Consider the following 22,585-nt stretch of genomic DNA (forward strand, 5'->3'; position numbering starts at 1 on the left):
TCATATTCTGCAAAAATAACCCAACAACGAAGTAAAGAATTAAAATCATGCAACAAGAACAATAATAGAATAAATTAAATAATTTTCATTAAAAATTAAAATAATTTATAAATACGTAAGTTTTCCAACGTCTTATTATCTTATATATTTACATCAAAAACAATAAAAAGGATAAAGATGAGAAACAATAGTTTTCATTTACTAACTATGCCATCACAATAATTCCACGGCCAATGCTGTACAAATCATAGAAAAATCTTTAAAATAGATGCCACGTCACAGTGGACTGAGTGGGGACCCCAGTCGAATCATTGAAGTTGAAGTTTAAAGACTCCCAGTCTCCCACTTTCGCTTTAACAAGTTTCTCCCTCTTTCTCACTTCCCAAACAAACTTTTTCCCTCTTGATAAATTCCCGAGAAACCCAAACTGAGGCGGATAAATTATGGAAACCAAATCACAACATCAAAACATACAGCAAAAGACAAACACAAAGAGAGCCAACGGCAACAACATGAAACGATCTTCGTCGTCGAACTCCGACTCTCCTCACTCACCGCACCGTTTCCACTCGCCACTCCGATCCGACCCGGGCGACCCCGACCCCCCCGACGCCTTCGCTTCTCCTGACGCCTCGCCACAGAAGTCACCGATAAATCATGACGACAAACCGAACTCGAAAGCCATCGTCGCCGTCGCCGACAAGTTCACGCAGAGCTCTCCGATGCTGGAGAAGCCGGCGGAGGTAAAGACTTCTGTAATGTTTAACAAGGCAGTGAGAGAAGACGGTACGCCTTCTGTGATGAAGACCGAACCCGGCCGAGTAGGAGGAGGGAGATCGGGGCCGGTGGCGTCGATACTGAAGAGATCGAAGTTTGAGGCGAGGCTGATGTTTGCGAATTTAGGGTTTAGGTTAATCGAAGTCGTTTTGAGTCTGATTTCTTTCTCTGTTATGGCCGCTGATAAGACGCAGGGCTGGAGCGGCGATTCCTTTGATCGTTACAGAGAATACAGGTTTTAATTTAATTCTTTCATTCACTCATAATTCTGTATTTTTGATACTTCTCTTCTTTTCTAATTTAGTAGAGTATTAACTGGTTACCAGTCAATTCAATTTTTATATATGGGGGCGTATTTAACTATTTGTTCCTTCCCACTAACTTGAATTCAATTTTGTGTTTTTTTTTTTAATACTGAAAATAGCATAAATACACTACATTGCATGTTTGTCAGTTCTCTTAAAATGGACATCAAGGACTAGACAAAGATGAATAATTAACTCTCAACAGTTTGTGGCAGCTTATGTATGTTTTTCTGTAAAATTTGAACTTTATGGAGTCAGTAGGGACCCCTGCAGATACCATTACTATTCAGAAATGCAATCCTGTTCTTCTTGTCATTTTTATACTCATGTAATTACTTCTCAAAGGATGTTTGATTGGAGATGGAACTTGATGGCAGGTACTGTTTATCTGTGAACGTTATTGCATTTGTATATTCGGGATTTCAAGCATATGATCTAGCTTACTATCTGGCCAAGGGAAAACATGTGATCCGATACCATCTCAGGCAACCCTTTGATTTTTTTATGGACCAGGTTAGTTTTTCAACCTTGGTGGTTTTTTTTTTTTTTTCCCCTGACCTATCTTCCTTAATACCTTGCTTCAGATGCTTATATAACTAATAAAATGTTTTAAGCCCATTACTACTATAAGCTGGATCCTGGATTATGTATTGAGTCAGTCAGTTATATTTGTTTCTTGGGTTCTGGGCATGTTTGGCATACAATAATTGCACTCAGGCTCAGAGTGTTTACACTACACGGTTTCCACTATTGTGCAGCTTGAATGATCGTTCACCTTTTTTTTTTTTTTTTTGAATTACATGAAATTATTGCTCAGAATACAACTCATATTTAATGAGATTACTATATTGATATTTATAATTAGACAGAATGATGGTTCACCTAGTTGGACAAAGATATGCCAATGGATACACCCCCTTTTACAAAGGGGTTGTCATGTCTATGTGCTGAGTTACGAAAGTAATGTTTTTCCTCTTGTTGGTTCAAATTGCAGATACTGGCATATCTTCTTATATCGGCGTCATCAGCGGCAGCCACTCGGGTTGATGACTGGCAATCAAATTGGGGCAAGGATGAGTTTACTGAGATGGCTAGTGCTTCAGTCGCAATGTCCTTCCTCGCTTTTATTGCCTTTGCCTTAAGCTCCGTTATTTCAGGTTACAACCTATTTAACCATGACTCATGAGGCCACGTGAATACAACAGCTGCTGTGCATCATATTTAATTTTATTTTATTTTTCAAGAAATGCAAAAAGGAATTAAGAGGTTCAAATCCAGATTTTCCATCTTGTATGGAGTGCTCCTTCTTATGATATATATATTTTTCTCTCAAAAATTTGAAAATAATGTAAAGTTTTTTTTTTTTTAATTTTATGATGAATATGAAATCAATTTACAATTTTAACTGTCATTTTACATAGCTTTGGGGGTGATCATATGGTGTGAGGATAAAGTTTTTTCCTTTTTCTTTTCCCCTAAAGTTCTGAAATTTATTATTATAGATGTTTCTTTAAATTTCTCATGGAAAGTTTGGACGGTTATTCAAAAGAATCAAAACAGTTACTTGTTAAAAAAAACAAAATCATTAAATGGCTGTTCGTCATCAAGCCATGTGTGAAGCGCAGGGCTAGACTTAGCAGTTAAGTCACTTCCCAGTTGGTACTTTGCGCAGGACTGCACCTCGTACAGTCATAGTGCATTATTGTCACTTTTTCCTCTATCCATTTAAATGTACTTTGCTGACCCCAGACTCGCTGTGAAGTGATTGAACTCACGCACAGGCTCGCGATGAAGGGGTTGAATCGAGGTACTAAAACATTTTTATCTTCCGAGCATTTCCGGCACTCGGTTAATCTATCGTAAATGATTTGGTATTCAATTGGACCAACTTTAAAGACGAATTCCTTCCCTAAAAAAAATAAGACAAACCTGTGACTGCAACTCTATTTGTGGAGAGTTAAAATTAGCGCCAAATTCACGAACTCGCAACAACTGTCACAACCCAATGAATGACCGTGTGTTTCGTGGGATCTACATAGAAAGCAACCCTATCCAAGCCTAATGACATCGTCAATTCCATCAATAATTATTGCTTGTCTAATTGCAACAATAATCTTTATTAGTTACCAAACACTCCTCTCATCTCCCCTTGCCACCATGTCTGCTCTCTAATTCAATAAACCGCTTGAGGGGAGATGTGCGCTGACATTCACAATGTGTGTGGGTTTACTTAGAACTTTACTTTTGAAGGTAAATACCTGTGAAATTGAATAACTAGCTCAACTCCCATGAAGCCCAGCGGCCGAGTGTTGGATTTCTGGAACCCAAGGCTGAAGCCCAATGGTCTGGTCAGCAATTCGCACACATACACACACACTGTTTTTAAGTTGCTGCCATCCAACAGCTTATTAAACGAGATCAGGCCACTTGATAGTTGATAATGAGATCATTCATCACTGAACTGACCCAAAGTTGATCACTCTAATCTCGCTTTCAGATTACGTGTTAAATCACTAAAAGCAGGGTGATAGGGAGGGACCAGCTGTCCTGTCAGTACAATCACATTGGCCAAAAGAGGTTAATACTTCTGCCGCCAATGCCAATTGTTACGCTGTCGTGAGGAATTAGCTTGCTTAGTAAGCATAAATCCATTCTTTTAATCGTCTGCTCTCATTTGTTTCTGCTCTTACCTCCATGAGAAAATAATTGGCTTATGGCTCTAATTAATTGAATAATGGTGGGCTCTCACGTCATCAAAGATTTATACTCAACAGACCAAAGAAAAAGCAAATGATGACCAAGACGCATCCTGTCTCAATTCAACAACCACGATATTTGTGTTGCTGTTCATGCTGCTTTGTGGGGTTTATCAACCACATGACTCCATATGACAAGTTGCTACTATGCAAATTCATCATCCATGCTTTGCCTATCCCAAATTAATTCTTCATTTATATTACCACTTATCATGCTTAAACGATCGTTCCCATTCTCATAATATCATTATCACAAACTCTATATAATGCCGGTATCAAGATTTTGGTTTAAAAAATCTCACAACATATTAAGATTTTGATATAAATCCCTAATCTTGCGTAGATTCCCCCCTCAATCGTCACCCCTTACTTTTTTAACTTTTGTGATGCATCAAAATTAGACTACCAGCGTCAAAATTGAAGAAAGTAGGCACTGAAAATTGAAAAAAAAAAAGACAACTGATCGATTCAAGTCCACCTGAAAACGAAGTTTGTAAATGATCTCTAGCAAAGCCCTTGTAAAATAAACACAAACCCAAAAAAGGTTCACGTGGCATCCTCAATATGCCATGTTCAAATCTCAACTACGTGACAAATAGGGTTATTTTTACATACCTCCCCTGAGGTTTCACCTAATATCAGTTTAATAGAAAGTATCTCCATATTTTTACATCCCTCCCCTAAAGTTAGTATTTCCGTCAGTTGACCGTTAGTGGACTAACAAGAGGACGAAAATACCCTTTCAAGGTTGACAGTCTTCTTTCAACCAACAAAAACTCAAATCCCCTGTACCACCTCACCAACAAAAACACATCCTTGTTTTCTTAAAATCAAGCTTTCGATTTTTGATATTTTTCCCCAAAAATTCAAATAAAAAATCAATTCGAAAAAACTAAACCTCATAACATGTCCAACGTCATCTAACTTTAGCTTGGTATCCATAACAACAGCACCAAATGTTGCTATGAAAGCACCGTCGACTAAACTTCAATTTATGTCCGCGGCACAACCAAAATAATTTATATCAATTAAATTAGCCAATTCTAAAAGCAAATAAACACAATTCGTCCCTCTGCCAACAACAACCTGCACCAGTGAGAAAAGAAGAAAATAAGACCGATTCCGCGAAGAAGAAATAAAAAGAAAATGAAGGAAGAACAAACAAGGAGGGAAGCAAATGGTCACGATGATGGTGATGGGGTCTTTTCCTAAAGTTTATGAAAAGATGAGCTTTCCGGCGAAGATCAGCCGCTGGTGGTCCAGTGGAATCCCTTCCTTGTCCTGGATCATAGCCTTGACATTGTCGATCGTGTCGGAGCTCTCCACCCCGAGAGTGATGGTCTTGCCGGTCAAAGTTTTCACAAAGATCTGCATCTGTTAATCGTAATCAAAGCAAATAAATTAATTTTATTTAACTAATGTTGGCAGCTTTGCTATTAGTGACTTAGGGTTTACTGCGGCGGCGGTCGCTAGTGCTGTTGGTGGATTGAGTTCTGCCATGGCTGCTCAGCTTGTCTGGACCCCAGTTGATGTTGTGACTCAGAGGCTTATGGTGGCTAATGGGGCCGATGCTAGATACGTAAATGGGGTTGATATGTTTAGGAAGATTGTTAGAAATGATGGGGTTAGAGGATTGTATATGGGTTTCAGGATTTCAATCTTGACAAATGCACCATCAAATGCAGTTTGGTGGGCGTCTTATTCCGTTGCTCAAAGGCTTGTTTGGGGTGGAGTTGGGTGTTTATTGCGCAGGAAATATGGTGACCGTGAGGGTGATATGATGATGATTAGGCCGGATTCAAAAACTGTGATGGCGTTTCAGGGAGTGAGTGCAGCCATGGTTGGTGGTTTATCGACTTTGATTATGATGCCACTTGATACGATTAAAACGAATTTTAAATGAACTTTTACGATTTTACCTTGTGTACTGATGATATACATAACTTTATACTAACTGCAGGGGAGGAATGTAAAAACACGGAGATACTTTCTATTAAATTGATATTAGGTAAAACCTCAGGGGAGGTATGTAAAAATAACCCTGACAAATATTATCTATCATAAGCCCTCTAGTTTTGTTTATTTGTTATTTTCTTTTTCAAAACAAAAAAAAAATTAAAAAAATGACGCCAACCGCTGGCCTATATATATATTTCTATCTTATTCACACGTCAAAATTTTAGCCGACCGATTGAAAAAGGAAACCTGTCATATATAGCCAAGTTATGTCGTTCCTTCTATCGTTGTGTAGAAGGATTGACAATATTAATAACACCAAACAATTAGGCTTTATAATATTAGACTTAAAGCAACATGATGCCAACTTACACCTAAAGTATGTATTATATAGATTATAATTAACGTATATTTTAAACTAAAGCTAATTAATCCAATTGGTATCCACCAACCATGATTAAGTACGGATTAGGGATATATTCTGTACTATTGAGTTTTAATTAATCTATTATTTTCTAGCTCATCTAAAACGGACACGTACGATATTGTCCAGTTCATAACGTATCCATGCATGTGCATGTCCCTTGAATTATGGAGAATTAGAATCCCCATATGTGATAATAAAAAAGTTTTATGAAAAATTAACAAACAGTTGCATGCCATTCTGATTTTGTATTTTTCAAATTAAAAAAAAAAATGTTATCTCCCGATTAAACTAAGACAAAAAGTAATTGATTGTATAATCCATTGGAAGGTAGCTAGCTAGCTAGGGTTTTGACAAGGACCTAACACCGGTAGTGCTCGAGTATCTTTGGAAGTTTTTGATTTGATTTAACGTCTCGGCGTAGTAGTATTATTAAAACATCAAAATTCATTGATATTATATACATGTACTCGTTAATTAATAAATTTTAAATGATTAACTAAAGATATGTCCTACACTTGTAAGAATCTAAAAGAATTTAAAATATACGGCAGTTGTTATGGCGATGGTAGCAATCACAAGAAACTGCCGTGCTGGCTGCTATGCTTTCATCGATCGATTGGAACAACGCTATTGATACTAACCTCAAATTATGATATTTTCTGTATAATTACATTGAGGGTTTAGTTATGTTGGAGTTGCTCTAAGGTAAAACACTCCTTCATAACTACACGATTAAAATTATAATTAATTTTTTTATTATTTATCATTTTACATGTGTAGTTAAAATTCATACTCTCTCATAAATCTACTCCAACATAACCATAGCCTTCCACTAATTGTATTAGGAATACATATATATCCTAATATTGATTGGCAGCATCTTAACTGGGTTTTCAAAAATTTCTGTGTGTGTGTGTGTGTGTGTGTGTGTGTGTGTGATTTAAAGAAGAAAGCCACTAAAGTCTATGGCTTATTTGTTTCAGCATTGAAAATGATGCCCGCTGACTGATATGACTCATATACAAAGTGGTGGTCAATCACAACATATATAGAAGCTCTTACACTGATGTACATATTTTGTAGGAGTTTATACAGTAATGATATTTTATATATAGACGGCAATGTTACTCACATTTTATCATATGCGCATTATTTTGTTAATGAATAATATTTTAATATTATTAATGAAGAGTCATAAAATCCTGTCACATGTTTAATCATTCAAATGATGGACTACGTTGCTATGCACGGGATCGTTTTCCTTGAATTTAATACTTGTTTATACTTTTGCAACGTGTATCAATAAATATGACTGCTAAGAAAAAGGCCAAAGCTAGGTTACCGGCTCTGTAGTTTCAAATATGGCACATTGGCACCCACTCCCAACGCAAGTAAAGCAACAAGTGAAGGGGCTGAAATGATGAAGGAGCGTGTGGCACGCGCTATCCAACAGCGAGTGGACCCGGTTGCCCGTTCGATACCTTTTCCAAGCAGTATTTTCATTTTCGTTTTCATAAAACAGATTACAAAACATAAAATCCAGATTCATTATAAGGGTAATTCTTAGAGACCTCCCCTGAGGTTTGGCGTATTGACACTTAGATAGAAAGTATTCACGTAATTACAGAGACATCCCCTGACGTTAGTATCCCGTTAACTCAGCTGTTACTGAACTGACAAAAAATCAAAAATGCCCTTGGCTGCAAAAATGCTCTAACAGGTACAGCTAGTGGAATGTAATAACTACAATTTAGCGTTAAACATCGCATTAGAGCACTAAAAAATCTAAAATAACCGTGAAAAGCAAATCATTAACAATACATAATAATAATTAAAAAAGTAAAAAAAATTAAGAAAATTTATACTAGCAATGGCCATAAATACAGTCATTATCAAGCTAAAAATCACCATGATAGCCCCTTCTTCTTTGACTTTCTTCTCACAATTTTTTCCTTCATCACTTAACACATCTCAAATGCTTAATAGTTAGTAAACTACTTTAATAAGATGATAAACAAACCATAATTCACTCTTCAATGCATTCAAAATAGAAAGATAACGAGTAATTTATGAATCATAATGCTTTGCTTTACTTTTTGGCAGTGGCAGCTCCAAATTCAATAACAGTAAATGAACAACGGTTCATTCATTATGAATGTAATTGTAAATATAGGAATTTATAATTTCCAGATATTGGAATTAGAATAATATTCTCTAGCCATTTACATTGAAGCCAAAGAATAAAAGAAAAAGTCTTCCTTTGATATTTCAAGTTTCAAGCCACTAGCCATATGAAGAAGCCAGATCAGAGCGGAAGAACGAATGCTACTACCACAGCAAAAGTCTGGACCAATTGGGTAATGGCTGTCGTGCCAATTTCATGACAAGCAAAAATTAATTATCCTCCCCAGACTAAAACATCAGCGAACTTCCCTTTTGAATATAAAATAATAAGTAAATAAATCAAAGATTTTAATTCATTTACATTTGAAATCAACTAAAACAATTAAAAAAAAAATTCCGTTCAAGATAACTTATCCAACAACTTCAACACATTTTTTCATTTTTAATCATTACAACAATAAATTGAAAAAAAGAAAAAAGAAAAAGAGTTTAACATCCAAGGGCTTTCTGCCAAACTAACCTTTTATGTGTTCCAATTCTAGCCGTTTAAGACTCTAGCCATCAGAAAAATTCGTTTGATGGAACACTCGTGCCACCATCATAGCTTATCATGTTGATACTCAGGTTAAAATTACTTGAAGGTGGCTGAGATTTTAGAGTTGCAAAAGCTTCTTGAGAGCTTTTCAAGCTTGAAAATGGCTGTGAGTTTCGTTTAATGAGAGAGAAAATGGAGTTTTAGTTTATCTCATATAATATGCAATGTGGGTAATTAATTGATTACCAGTACCTGAATCTGAGTCATCGATGCAACTTTGGGTTTTGTTTTGAATTTCTTTCATTTTTTTAGTTACGAAATCACTAAATTGGCTTGGGTTTGGTGGATGAAAGAGACGATATGTCCAAGCCATTCTTAGAACCAATGGATGATGAAGTGCTGCAGCGATCAACTCTGACATGTTGTTGCTTTTGATTTTTTCAATTTAAAATATCTTTTTACGAAATTACCCTCATACATTGACAAGATACTAAATGGAATACAAACGGCAGGGGAGGTCTATGAAATTACGGTTATATTTTCTATCTAAGTGTCAATACGCCAAACCTCAGGGGAGGTCCCTAAAAATTACCCATTATTATAATTAAGAAACTGAAAACATGTTAAATATGTTCTCCAAATATTACAAAATAAATCTAAAAATGAATTAAAAAACAAAACCAGCTTTCGTGACCTACCTCCTCATCCTATCTCTTCATCAATGCTCTCTCTTTCCCCTACCTTTCGATCTACTCTTTTTTTATGTGCTAGTTGTTGTCGCTGCTCCATCTTCGGCATAGCCACTGCTACTACGTCTCTGCCCAGCTGCTGCTGCTTCGTCGCCCAACTGCTGCTACTCCGTCGCCCAGCCGTTGTTGCTCTCTCGGCTCTGTCACTTGTCGATATCTGTTTTATTTAAGTAAAATTTTTAGTAATTATTTGAGTGATTTGATTAATTATTTTTAATAGCATGTAAAGATGGTATTGTTCCCGATTGTCATTGCCGTGATAGTGATTTCACTACAAATTCCATTTTGTTGATGATGCACAATTTGAATTTATTGCCCGTCACTCTAATTTTTTTTTTTTTAGAGAGAAAATTATTTAGGCAATTTGGGCTTTTGTTATTAGAGAGAAATAGAGATTTTTCAAGCTTTGTTCTAGATAGAATTCACTTAAACAATTTGTAATTTAAATTTATTGCTTTTGATGGAATTCACAATTTGAATTTATTGCCTGTCACTCCAATCGACCTTAATTTGAATTGGTCAATTTGTAGTATTTGAATTTGATTTGTGTTAATCTATGACATATTGCTGAAGTGGAAATATACTATGTTGAATTTGATATGTGTAATTTATTATAAGTCCCAAAAATTATTTAATTATAGACATTCATCATTGCGTAATGTAATTGAGCGATGCTTTGGTGTTTTAAAAGTGAGATTTTCAATTTTAAGGGATATGCATATTATAGTTTATGTAAGTAACGTCTAATTTCAATTGCATGTTACGTTTTACATAATTTTATTCGACGAGAAAATACAAGTGATAGGTTATTTGGGGACTTTGATGTGCAAGATTTGGTTACCAACCAAAAAGGAGACACTAGTAGGTCACTTACTAATATTGATTTATCTCCAGCAAGTGTCACAGAGATGAATGCTACAAGAGATAGAATTGCAGCTTTTATGTGGCATGGTTACATACGTAATGTATAATGTCTATCATGTAATTTTTTATAATTATTTTGTTTAAATCATGTGTAATATATTTCTTAATTATGTTGTAAAAACAATGACAATGTAAAACTTTTTTTAATTAATGTTAATTCTAAAACTTTATCATCATGTAATTTTTTATAATAATTTTGTTTAAATTATTATGTTTTATTTGTGTATGTATTAGTTAAATAATTATTTTCTAATTATAAGTATGACGTAAATACTTAGTAAAAACTGTTTTTGAAAAAAATATTACCGAACGCATATTATATGTTTTTATCATTTTCAACTGTGTCTATCGAACGCATATTATTATTTTCAGTTTTAAAATATAAAATACAAAAGAATAATATCACATGCATACTTAAATTAAAAATACAATAATTATAAAACACTATTTTTATTTTTATTTTAAAAAAATATAAATTCAAAAACAATACTGAACATGCCGTAGGTTACCGGCTCTGTAATTTCAAGTATGGCACATTGGCACCCACTCCCAACGCAAGTAAGCAACAAGTGAAGGGCCCGAACTGATGAAGGAGCGTGTGCCACGCGCTATCCAACAGCGGGTGGACCCGGTTGCGAGTTGTAATTAAAGCTTCATTAATCATTCTGCATGCAAAAGATCAGTACCAAGAAGAGATGGGGTTTGGCTTTTTGCCTTGTTTGCGATTAAAACGGAGTACAATTAATAATGGTTGAATCGTCTTGGGCTTGGAGTGAGATTTATTGATATTTTCGAAAAAAAAAAAGATTTATTGATATTCGTAAAACCCAAAAGAGAGGGAAAATGAAAAAGGAAGCGACCGTATACGGTACCATACGGCTTTGTCCGACAGATCCACGGATACAACCCTGTTCTTGTGGGCGCCACTTTTGCTCGATTCCCAACACAACCCCCCCACCGCACCTCCTTCTGTTTCTGTTGTAACGCCCACCCCCACCCTCCTTTGTAAAATGACCCGTTTGACCTCCACTTTCGGAGGAGCAGTGTGGGCAGAATGGGTAAAGTGCAGAGGGAGAGGTCATTATCAGTAAAGGACCCGGTTTGTCTCCTCTGAAGTGGATCTTCGCACGTTATGATTGTTAAAAATTACAAAGAGAGGTTTTTACAGACCAGAGAGAGAGAGAGGGATAAAACTGAGGTGGATGAGTTAGTTTATTACAGCAAGCTACGCAAACACAAACTCCACACTGCAGACTGAACAAACAAAACCGCTAGCTCTCTCGCTCTCTGTGCATATGCTTTCACTGCACAAACAGTAGTAACAACAACAACAACAATACCATCATCCACCACCCAACCGACTCTCTCTCTCTCTCTCTCTCTCTCTCTCTTTCAGCTTCTTTCTTTAACAAGCTCTTGCTTCTTATTCTCTTTCTGCTGTCCTTTTTTTTTTTTTTAATATGAAGTTTCAACTTTGGTTATTCTAATTTTCAGTTATATATTATGTGAAAGATTCTTTTTCTTATCAAAGTACGTTGTTGGTTTTTCAATTTTTTTTTTGTTCCCTTCATTTTGTCTGATTTAAAGCTAAAATTTTGAGATTTGAGATTTTCTTTTCGTGATTTGAAGAAAAAGCTGTTCTTGTTCTTAAGTTGTTTCTAAATTTCAAGGATTCAACGTGTAGTTGGTTTAACAAATGATTGAGTTGGTGCGTGGGTGAGGTGTATCTCTTGGTGATTCTATATTACTTGTAAATTTTCAATTTTTCGAAATGTAGTTGAATGAGTGAACGCTTAAAAGCAAAAATCAAGTTGAGTTTTTTTCCCCCCTGTTCTGGGTCGCGTTTAACACAATTTTTGAGTCTCCTACGGCCAACGGTCAACAGTTGATGATTTTAGCTATCACAAACCCATGAAGAATTTTCACTGGTTCAAGCAAATCTCTATCAATGCAAAACCTGAGAGGATGCTATCTCTTCGTGAATACAGGAGAGCTGTTTCTTGGTCCAAGTATTTGGTCTCTTCAGGTGCCGAGATTAAAGGAGAAGGAGAAGAAGAGTGGAGTGCCGACATGTCCCAGTTGTTTATTGGTTGCAAATTTGCTTCTGGAAGACACAGTAGGATCTACAGAGGAATTTATAAACAGCGAGATGTAGCAATCAAACTTGTAAGCCAGCCGGAGGAGGACGCAAGCTTAGCTTCTATGCTAGAGAAGCAGTTCACTTCAGAGGTGGCTCTCTTGTTTCGGTTAAACCATCCTCATATCATCACTGTAAGCTTCTTTTGCTTCCTTGATTTCCTTTACTTTTCATAAATTTCATCTGGGGTTGAGTTTTGTTAAAGCAAAGAAATGGAGAAAATCGTTTGTGAAGTAATTCACAAGGCATGCCTAATACCAAAAAGCATAAAATTGTTGTAAAAGGGGAATTGTAATACTTTTGCTTAATGGAGTAATATGCCATTTCAAGTTGACAACTTCTAAAGATTTCTAATAAGGACTTTTATTCTATTTTTCCATGAATGGTGACACTGATCTTCAAAACGCTGGCAACATCCCTTCTGTGAAATCCCTTCCTTCATATTTATTGTGGACTAAGGATTTGAGGCTTTATGCATTGGACAACTTCGGTCAGCATTTATTGATCATTGTTTATCTTGACTGACTGATACATATTCCCCATGTGCATATTATTTATTACTGCTCCTCTTTGCCTTGCACTTGATAAGGATGGGGATATAAGCCCTGCCAACGGCATTGAATATGCTTCTAAACTTCAGAATTATGGGCCTTCCTAGCATTCTTATAAAAAGTACATACAATTTACAAATGCTGTCTTTTACTGAATATCTTAAGATTTTTTTATTTTTTATTTTCTTTTTTATTTTAAAAAAATTAGGATCATGTTTATAACAAGATATTGCTGAGTCAAGGCCATGTCGTTATATAGCTGAACTCCTAAAGGGATTAAAGCTGCGTTACTTTCTTTCTCTTCTCTTTAGCTTTAACATCCTCCTTAATAATTCATTAGTGGTTGCAATTTAGAACTGACGTCAATGTTTCATCAGCTCATAACTCATAGAGAAACTCGAGATGGTAAAGAAAGAGAAGATTTCATAATATAAGTGGTGTCACTGCTACTTTATGTAGAAGGGTTAAAAGAGAGCAGACAATATTAAATATTAGCACTGTGGATTGTTGAAAGGTTTTGATGGAGTGTGTTTATGCATTCAGTGAAATGGACCACAATGCCTAGGCTGGCCCTCAATATATTTTCTCATTTCTTTTAAGAACAGCCACAGTGACATAATAATTGGTCCTTTTCATCTGTTTTCTTCGTTTTCTTTGAAATGGTATCAGGCATAGAGATAGTGTCTTCTTAATCTTTTTGGTTTGGGTTGGTTTGGAACAGGGATTTATTTGTATATGACACTATTTGATGGAAGCATTTGGAATGTCATAAAATATAGAAATTTGTTGATTGAAGCAATTAGCTAGTCTTAATGTTAATGGAACCAATTAGTTCACTATTTGTTGTTTGTCTTTTTCACTTTCTTCATGCAGTTTGTTGCAGCCTGTAAAAAACCTCCTGTGTTTTGTATAATCACTGAATATCTTGCCGGCGGCTCACTGAGAAAATATCTCCATCAGCAGGAGCCATATTCAGTTCCGCTCAATCTTGTTCTGAAGTTAGCCCTTGACATTGCACGAGGGATGCAGTATCTTCATTCCCAGGGGATACTTCATAGGGATCTAAAATCAGAAAATTTGCTGCTTGGTGAGGATATGTGTGTTAAGGTAGCAGATTTTGGCATCTCATGCTTAGAATCTCAGTGTGGTAGTGCTAAGGGATTTACGGGTACTTACCGTTGGATGGCACCTGAAATGATAAAAGAAAAGCGCCATACAAAAAAGGTTGATGTTTATAGTTTTGGCGTAGTTCTTTGGGAGCTTTTAACTGCATTGACACCATTTGACAATATGACTCCAGAACAAGCTGCATTTGCAGTCTGCCAGAAGGTAAAAGTCATCTGATTCAGTTGGATAATGATGTTTATTCTTGACATTCATAATTTTTTGTGAAACCACAACACTGCATTTGTTATCATATAATAAGTCACAGCGAATAATGCTTACCTGTTTATGAAATCTAGAATGGGTCCTACTTAACAATTTTTGAGTGGAAATAAGCTAGATTCGATTTGTACATATTCTCATTCTGTTTCAAGGCATATTCCATTCCAATGAACTGTAAAGTAAAGCTGCATCTAATACACCTTGAAAACAGAATATTAAAGATGTGATTTTGAACAATTTTTTTTTTTTAAAAGAGATTTGAACAACTTATTCAATTTTTTTTTTTTACTTCAAAATTCATTTTTTAATTTTAGAAGAGAACGGTTTCAAGAAAAAAAAATTTAGAAGAGATCATGTTAAAATATATATCTAGAATTTTATGCTTTCTTGTATCTTTAATAAATGAACTTATTTAGGTATCTTATAGAAATAGATGACATAGACTTTGGTTTTGTTATTTGTGAGAATCATTTTATCAAAGGAGAGTGACTGAGGGAATAATCTGACTCTTAAACTGGAAATGGTATTTGGGCGAAGAATATCCAGGAGAAAATATTACTTGATATAAGAGTAACGTAGGTGAAGAGTGTAATGTGGGAAGTAAAGTCCACAAACTGAATAGATGAAATTAAGAAGCTGTAAATGGACATTGCTTATGATAAAACTGTCAAAATCTATAAATTTGTGTTGCAAACATGTGGGCAGTCAGCAGCAAAAATACTACTATAAAATGAGACAAGGATATTGGATGATAAATGGAAAACAAAGCAAAATGAAGAAATGCTGAATCTTTTCACGGGAAGTTGGACATAGCATCTATAGATGACAATTGAGAGAAAGTTGAAGTTTTTTGTACCATTAACTGCTTTTAATTCTTCTTTTCTTTATCTTGGAGAGATTTATTTGTTCTCATTCTCAATATGGAAACATATACCACCTTCTAATTCCTGAACTTGCCCAAGGATCTATGCATTGAATACCTGCAAAATAGAATCCATATTTCAACTCTGATGCTATCCCAATATTGATGCATATGTCATTAGACTTACCATCTTATATCATTTGAATTTTGTGCAGAATGCGAGACCACCATTACCTCCAACATGCCCTAAGGCATTCAACTATCTCATCAGCCGTTGCTGGTCAAGCAGTCCAGATAGACGGCCACATTTTGATCAAATAGTTTCGATTTTGGAAGGCTATTCTGAGTCCCTTGAGCAGGATCCAGAATTTTTCTCATCCTTCATACCTTCCCCAGATCATACTATTTTGCGATGCCTACCAACATGTATTGCGAGGCATTGTTGTGCTCATTCAAAAGCCAAGGAGCTCTTCTTAAAGGAAGTGTGATGCTAAATGTATCAATATTCTTACATTTAACAGGTTTAGGAAGACACTTGTAGAATGTCCAAATATAATCCTCTCTTTATGGCTTTTCTTTTCTGTTCTTTTTTTTTTTAGCTTTCATTCTCTGTGTTAAATATGTGAGAATGAAAGCAGTTCCTGTTACTGTTTCTTCTTATTCAGATGTGCCCAATTCTCCTTCTGTAATTGAAATGGAAAATTAGAGGTTGAAACTTGTGGAGACATTGATGAGTTTAAATTAAACTTGGAATTTATTTTCTCACCATTGAATATTATAAAAGGACGGGGTCTGGCTGGCATATTGAAAGTCTTGACTCTTAAGTGAGCCTTCATTCATTTAAAAAGGCTTTAAAATGCCTTTAGTCTTTATTCCTTAACCAGTTACTAGCCTGAGACGTTGAGCTCTCAATGTAAGCAATCGGCAGTGCATACTGATTAAATTGATTAGCATCACAAATTCACAATTACTGTGACCTCCTTAGGTTTTACCCCTGATTAAAAGAGCAGTCAACTTATGTGTAAATTGTGCATTAAAGCAAAACGCAGACAGTTTGGCCGAGTGGTCTAAGGCGCCAGATTTAGGCTCTGGTCCGAAAGGGCGTGGGTTCAAATCCCACAGCTGTCAAAACTTATTTTTGCTCCCGTGAATGATGAGCCATTATCGCAGGATTAGATTACCAAAAAGATATTTCAATAGATTAAGTCACTAACAGTTTTTATTCAAATAATTGAATTTTCAATTAGGGGTGGCTACTGCCTCCGAGAAAAGGGACCATACGTGGGGGCGGGCAACTGTGTCATGTGCTCACTTGGAGGACGATCGAAGTAATTAATTCTAGAATATCTTTTATTATAACTCCCATTATCATTGGATACCAAATCCATCCAATTCCAACCTTGAGCATTGTAAAACTCGCTCATTCATTCACTCCAATAATTATTCAAAAAGGTGTGCACTTTGCTATTAATTATCCACTTTTGGCATCTAAAATCCTAACGTCCGCTATGTTCATATGGTATCATAACCTATAGCGCAACCGTAAAATAAAAAAGGACAAGAAAAATAATTAAAAGCCCATCATGTTCATCAATTCCATGACCTTTTAAATCACCCAGAACCAGTTATAGATTTGAATTAATTGAATCTCATCTCTTTGACAATTGACATGGCATAGAGGGCCCATAACATTTTGCATCAACTAATGAGGCAATGCAGTTGCAGGCTACTTATTACTCCATGTGCTTTGCCCCCGCCCTCCTGCCTTTTAGTTAATTAATGCAACATCCAGAATCACAGCATCACTGCAATCTAGAAAAAGTCACATAAACCGTTTGTAAAGTTTCGTTGTACCATGCAGCACAAAGAACTTCAAAATAATAAAGAGTGTTAATTTTTTTTTTTTTGTCAGATATCACGGGGTGGTTTTAAGTGGACCTTAATTATGAGAGATATTTTTAAATTTGTATTATAATTTAGATTAATTTTCGCTCGCACTTGATTGGTTCGTAAAAAATAAAGTGCTGACTAAAGTAGTGATTCCATACGAGAGTGGGGCTTAAATCCACGACCTCTCTTAAGGAGGTCAATTTATCCATCCCACAAACATATATTATTTATTTTATTCCCCCAAACTTATTTTTTTTAACAACTTTATTTTTTTCAAAAAAGGAAAATATATGTAAAACCGAAATGCTCTATTGGTCATTTTCTCTTCATTTGACGACCTATGGACTATGGAGAGAGAGTGAAGTATCAAAAAATTTATCACATGGCTTGATGGTGCAGTTGTTACTTTTTACACTTACACATCTTTGATAATTGCCATCTTTCGCACCTTAGAAACCAAGCATGAAAGAAAGAACTAAGAAGGCAAGTAAACTTCATGACTCTGACCCTCTATCCATTAATTCTAACATTCCACCCACATTATGCAAAGGTCAAAAGAACCCTCAGGTTCACAAATGACCGCAATTAACACATGGTGTAATAACGCCCGGATCCCTATTTCTTTTACATTTTTCCCAAATGAGGACATAATTCGTTGGTCTAAGTCTAACATTGAAGTGGTCTTTGGCTCCTTCTAAAGTGTAAAATAACACTGAAGGGTAATTCAGTCAGTTTAGAGCCTAGAGTTTTGAGTCTACGGACCTATTTGACATAAATGGACAAACTACAAGTTTTCTTTGGAAATTCATAAGCAATAAGGGATGTCAATGTTATTTAACCCCACGAACAAATTGACCGAGGACCAATAAACAATAAACAGCATGGACATAATTGTCTTTCAAGCACAAGACTTGTCAAAATGCCTCGTGGCGAGTTATTATGAAACTGAAGAAAAACAGACAGAAAACAGATCGGCAGTTGCAGGCCGCGCGCTTTGGTTAGAGGAGAAGTCGCCTTCTTTTTTTCATATTTCTTTTCTCTTTTTTTTTTTTGTTTGCCCTTTTCTGACATTCCATCGTGGCATTTACAATCCTACCCTTTCGCTCTTTTCACAAAAATTTCCTGTCTTCTTCTTCTTCCCTTCCAGCTTGTATACTATATATAAGGATATGTATAGCAGCAACAAGAACGAAAGATTTTTATTCATTATTTATTTTGAGTGTGAGTCTATTTATTGACACAATACATATCTCTCCATATCTATAAATATATAGGAATAAGCAGATAATTTATCACCTTGGTGTTTCTCTTTCATGGCTGGTTTGTGAGGTAATTACTTTTTTTTTTCTCTCTCTCTTTCTATAGCTTTCTTGTTATTCTTTTTATCAATTTCTTCTTCTTTTAGTTGAACCCAGTAATCTTTTTATTCTGTTGGAAGATTTGTTTGTGCTATTGGATTAGCTTGGGAGGTCAGCTGCATGTATTTTTTAATTCATTTGTTATGATATTGAGTTATTGTTTGTGAGTTTCTGGTTTGATTTGTTTGATTATTATGCCATTTGTTTGTTGATGAGTTAACAACATCTGGGTTTGTTTCATTTTTGAAGATCTAATTGTGAAATGATGATTCATGTTTGCTTCTTTCATAAGTTGTCAATCATTAAAAAGTTTCATTAGCATTTCAGTTATCAAGTTAAAATTGAACTTTTGATGGTGTAACTGCATTATTATGTTTTTTTCTTCTTTTTTTTGGGTTGACTTTTCTAACATGTTGAAATTATGTTAAATCTTTGTAGTCGGTAGTAATTGGATGTTAATTGCAAATTAAATACACTTGCTTCTTTTGTTTGGATTGGATGTTGCAGTAGTTTGATGGATTTTATATTGTAATTTGAATGTTCATTGCAGGTAAGTTATTGGTTTTAGAGTTTTCGTTGATTTGGCTGTGCAAGGATGCCCGGAATTATTATGGATGACATCTATGAAGAAGGGGTAGTTAGTGAATTGAATGGAAACTCTACACCTGTTAAAGAAAATTCAGTTTCAAACAAATCCCCCAAAAGTACTCCTTGTCCGCAAAGCCCTCGTGATCAGCCTGATGGTGAAGGGGTCGACACATCAATCGAGCAGCTTTATGAGAATGTGTGTGATATGCAGAGTTCTGATCAGTCACCTTCTAGGCATAGCTTTGGATCTGATGGTGAAGAGTCTAGAATTGATTCGGAGTTGCGCCATCTTGTGGGAGGAGAAATGAGGGAGGTTGAGATAATGGAAGAAGAAGAGGTGGAAAAACCGGAGGATGATTCTCATAGTATTTCTTCTTCAAAGAAAGGTAGTTCATCTGGTAGTAAGAAGTCAGGGAAATTGGAAAAGAGCCAATCTGCTGGTACTAAATCCATTTCTTCAGGTCACTCAAAGAAAGTTTCTCACTCAGGGATGGACTCTGAAGTATCATCAAAAACAAATTCTAAGGGGAAGAGTCTTCCAGAGAAACCCCCAATCGACAAGGGTGTTAAAAAATCAAATGCAGGAGCTACACCCATGAAAAAACGGAAAGGGAAATTACATAAAGGTCAGGATGTGTCTGAAGCAGGTTTAGACAAGCCAGGTCTTGGACCACTTTTGCTTAAACAAGCTAGGGAGTTGATTTCTTCAGGTGATAATCCACAGAAAGCTCTTGAATTAGCTCTTCGAGCTGCAAAATCATTTGAAATTTGTGCAAATGGGAAGCCCAGTTTAGAACTGGTTATGTGCTTGCATGTTATAGCAGCAATTTACTGCAGCTTAGGCCAGTATAATGAGGCAATTCCAGTTCTTGAACAATCAATTGAGATTCCTGTGATTGAGGAAGGCCAAGAGCATGCCCTTGCCAAATTTGCTGGCCACATGCAGTTGGGTGATACTTATGCAATGCTGGGCCAGCTGGAGAATTCATTAATGTGCTACACGACAGGTTTGGAGGTCCAGAAACAAGTCCTGGGGGAAACAGACCCAAGAGTTGGTGAGACATGTAGGTATTTGGCCGAAGCTCATGTTCAAGCCCTACAATTTAGCGAGGCCCAGAAGTTTTGTCAGATGGCTCTTGACATTCATAAGGATAACGGTTCTCCTGCTTCTCTCGAAGAGGCAGCAGATAGGAGGCTCATGGGTCTTATATGTGAAACAAAGGGAGATCATGAAGCTGCTCTTGAGCATCTTGTTTTAGCTAGCATGACCATGATAGCAAATGACCAGGATGCAGAGGTGGCTTCAGTTGATTGCAGCATTGGAGATACATATTTGTCATTGTCTCGGTATGACGAAGCTGGTTTTGCCTATCAGAAAGCACTCACTGCCTTTAAGACCAACAAAGGAGAGAACCATCCAGCTGTTGCTTCAGTCTTTGTCCGTTTGGCTGATATGTACAACAGGACAGGGAAACTGAGGGAGTCAAAATCATACTGTGAGAATGCCCTTCGAATTTATGAAAAGCCTGTACCTGGTGTTCCTCCAGAAGAGATTGCAAGTGGTCTCACTGATGTTTCTTCTATCTATGAATCAATGAATGAGCTTGAGCAGGCAATCAAGTTGCTACAGAAAGCATTAAAGATATACAATGATGCCCCTGGTCAGCAAAGCACAGTTGCTGGAATTGAAGCCCAGATGGGAGTCATGTACTACATGCTGGGGAACTATTCTGACTCTTACGACTCCTTAAAAAATGCAATTTCAAAACTCCGAGCAATTGGCGAGAGAAAATCTGCCTTCTTTGGTGTTGCTCTTAACCAAATGGGGCTTGCTTGTGTGCAGCGTTATTCTATAAATGAGGCTGTAGAATTATTTGAAGAAGCCAGGTCCATTTTGGAACAAGAGTGTGGACCATATCATCCTGACACTCTCGGGGTATACAGCAATCTTGCTGGCACATATGATGCAATTGGCAGGTACTTTTCTCCATCATTCTTGTATTCCTTCCATTGGCATAAAATTTTCAGTATGTTACTGTCAATTTGTTTCAATATTTATCCTTTATGTGTAGTGATCTCTTTATTTATAAATAATTTTTTTTAGGTTACCATGTTCACTTGGCCATGTTAGGTTGATTACAATTTCAAGCAATACACTCTTCTGACTCTTTTCATGCTATGAATAACACAGGCTGGATGATGCAATTGAAATCTTGGAATTTGTTGTTGGGATCAGGGAGGAAAAACTTGGGACAGCTAACCCTGATGTGGATGATGAGAAGAGGAGGTTGGCTGAGTTGTTGAAAGAAGCAGGGAGAGTTCGGAGCAGAAAAGCTCAATCATTGGAGACACTTCTTGATGCTAACTCTCGTGTAAACAACGATGGCATTGAGGTAAGACAATGATGTTTTAGAATGAATATCCTGTATTATATAAGAAAGTGAAATGAAAATGAGTAAAAAATAGGTGGTTGGTGTTTTGGTTAGACTTCAGGAGTGGGGGGTGAACTAAATAACTACTAGCTGGGGTTTTGATTGTATTATTGATTTATACTTGCATCGGTTGAAGGTTGTTCAACCTTGTATTACGCCTTTATATTATTTGTTGTCTACAGAATCATTGGTATATAACAATTCAAGGAACTATATATTTAACTTAAGACCGTTGTAACATTCTTTTGAAAATATTTTATGAAATGTAATTAATGTTTTATCTGCCCAAGTCCGTAGACTCTCAAATAATCTTAATATGCTTTAGAACTTTTAATGAATCACTAATTGCTGCTGGGATATAAGTTGAAAAGATTATTAGTATGAATTGACTAGTCCTCTTCTGTTAGATGGTGACTGAAAGGGGGAAAAACAAAAGTTAAAAAAGAAAAAAGACAAAGGCAATCTGGCGTTAGTTCTTCTGGACCCTTTATTATTGGATGTGCTGGATGGGGTGTAATGGGGGTTGATTTGTGATCAAGAGCCGTAATTACATTAAATTTCCGTGGTCCCTGTTGGATAGCATTAAATTGGTTGATGCTATTAGATGATCGTAGCCAACTGTACTAGTATGTCTATCGAAATGTTGAAAGAAGAAATCAATCGTACTGCAAAATCGCCATCAAACTACGCCAAAAGCCAAGCTTTTCCAAAAGATAATGATGCTGAAGGGGATGTCGTCTAATTCATTTTTTTTTAAAATAGTATTCTGTTCAGGACAAACATTGAAGTTTAATTGGTTCAGAGGTATCCTCAGATGCTTGACAATCA

General features: G+C 36.1%; 4 protein-coding genes and 1 non-coding gene across 6 annotated transcripts; all 5 read left to right on the top strand.

Moving 5' to 3' along the window:
- Nucleotides 1-344: 344 nt before the first annotated feature.
- On the top strand, nt 345-2,479 carry LOC102616582 (CASP-like protein 4A3). Its single transcript, XM_006476704.3, has 3 exons — nt 345-1,012; nt 1,460-1,595; nt 2,077-2,479. The coding sequence occupies exons 1-3, from the start codon at nt 444-446 to the stop codon at nt 2,266-2,268; spliced, it is 897 nt and encodes a 298-aa protein (XP_006476767.2). The 5' UTR covers nt 345-443; the 3' UTR covers nt 2,269-2,479.
- Nucleotides 2,480-5,336: 2,857 nt separating this feature from the next.
- Nucleotides 5,337-5,741, top strand: LOC102629324 (uncharacterized). Its single transcript, XM_052438252.1, has one exon. It carries the CDS (start codon nt 5,337-5,339, stop codon nt 5,739-5,741), a length of 405 nt encoding a protein of 134 aa, XP_052294212.1.
- Nucleotides 5,742-11,736: 5,995 nt separating this feature from the next.
- LOC102616883 (serine/threonine/tyrosine-protein kinase HT1-like) lies at nt 11,737-16,214 on the top strand. Of its 2 annotated transcripts, none has more exons than XM_025099213.2 (3): nt 11,737-12,824; nt 14,205-14,570; nt 15,705-16,214. In XM_025099213.2, the coding sequence occupies exons 1-3, from the start codon at nt 12,465-12,467 to the stop codon at nt 15,975-15,977; spliced, it is 999 nt and encodes a 332-aa protein (XP_024954981.2). In that variant the 5' UTR covers nt 11,737-12,464; the 3' UTR covers nt 15,978-16,214. The 2 variants fall into 2 exon arrangements, with proteins under 2 accessions (XP_024954981.2, XP_006476768.2); XM_006476705.3 differs by having other exon boundaries at nt 11,742-12,824; nt 14,115-14,570.
- A 323-nt stretch (nt 16,215-16,537) lies between these two features.
- Nucleotides 16,538-16,617, top strand: TRNAL-UAG (transfer RNA leucine (anticodon UAG)). Its single transcript has one exon. It is a non-coding gene; the product is annotated as a tRNA-Leu (tRNA).
- A 1,735-nt stretch (nt 16,618-18,352) lies between these two features.
- LOC102617381 (protein KINESIN LIGHT CHAIN-RELATED 3) lies at nt 18,353-21,984 on the top strand. The gene is made up of 3 exons (XM_052436665.1): nt 18,353-18,708; nt 19,288-21,302; nt 21,517-21,984. The coding sequence occupies exons 2-3, from the start codon at nt 19,333-19,335 to the stop codon at nt 21,728-21,730; spliced, it is 2,184 nt and encodes a 727-aa protein (XP_052292625.1). The 5' UTR covers nt 18,353-18,708; nt 19,288-19,332; the 3' UTR covers nt 21,731-21,984.
- The last annotated feature ends 601 nt before the right edge of the window (nt 21,985-22,585 follow it).

Source organism: Citrus sinensis, chromosome 3 (genome assembly GCF_022201045.2).
Source record: "Citrus sinensis cultivar Valencia sweet orange chromosome 3, DVS_A1.0, whole genome shotgun sequence".
In the NCBI taxonomy this organism is placed as follows: Eukaryota; Viridiplantae; Streptophyta; class Magnoliopsida; order Sapindales; family Rutaceae; genus Citrus; species Citrus sinensis.

What these genes read in the sequence shown, in the direction of transcription:
- LOC102616582 (XM_006476704.3), top strand. Translation starts at nt 444, where the DNA reads ATGGAAACCAAATCACAACATCAAAACATACAGCAAAAGACAAACACA. An exon ending in GATCGTTACAGAGAATACAG is followed by an intron (nt 1,013 to 1,459) that starts GTTTTAATTTAA and finishes ACTTGATGGCAG; the next exon opens with GTACTGTTTATCTGTGAACG. An exon ending in TTGATTTTTTTATGGACCAG is followed by an intron (nt 1,596 to 2,076) that starts GTTAGTTTTTCA and finishes TTCAAATTGCAG; the next exon opens with ATACTGGCATATCTTCTTAT.
- LOC102629324 (XM_052438252.1), top strand. Translation starts at nt 5,337, where the DNA reads ATGGCTGCTCAGCTTGTCTGGACCCCAGTTGATGTTGTGACTCAGAGG.
- LOC102617381 (XM_052436665.1), top strand. Translation starts at nt 19,333, where the DNA reads ATGCCCGGAATTATTATGGATGACATCTATGAAGAAGGGGTAGTTAGT. An exon ending in ACATATGATGCAATTGGCAG is followed by an intron (nt 21,303 to 21,516) that starts GTACTTTTCTCC and finishes TGAATAACACAG; the next exon opens with GCTGGATGATGCAATTGAAA.
- LOC102616883 (XM_006476705.3), top strand. Translation starts at nt 12,465, where the DNA reads ATGAAGAATTTTCACTGGTTCAAGCAAATCTCTATCAATGCAAAACCT. An exon ending in ACCATCCTCATATCATCACT is followed by an intron (nt 12,825 to 14,114) that starts GTAAGCTTCTTT and finishes TTCTTCATGCAG; the next exon opens with TTTGTTGCAGCCTGTAAAAA. An exon ending in CATTTGCAGTCTGCCAGAAG is followed by an intron (nt 14,571 to 15,704) that starts GTAAAAGTCATC and finishes AATTTTGTGCAG; the next exon opens with AATGCGAGACCACCATTACC.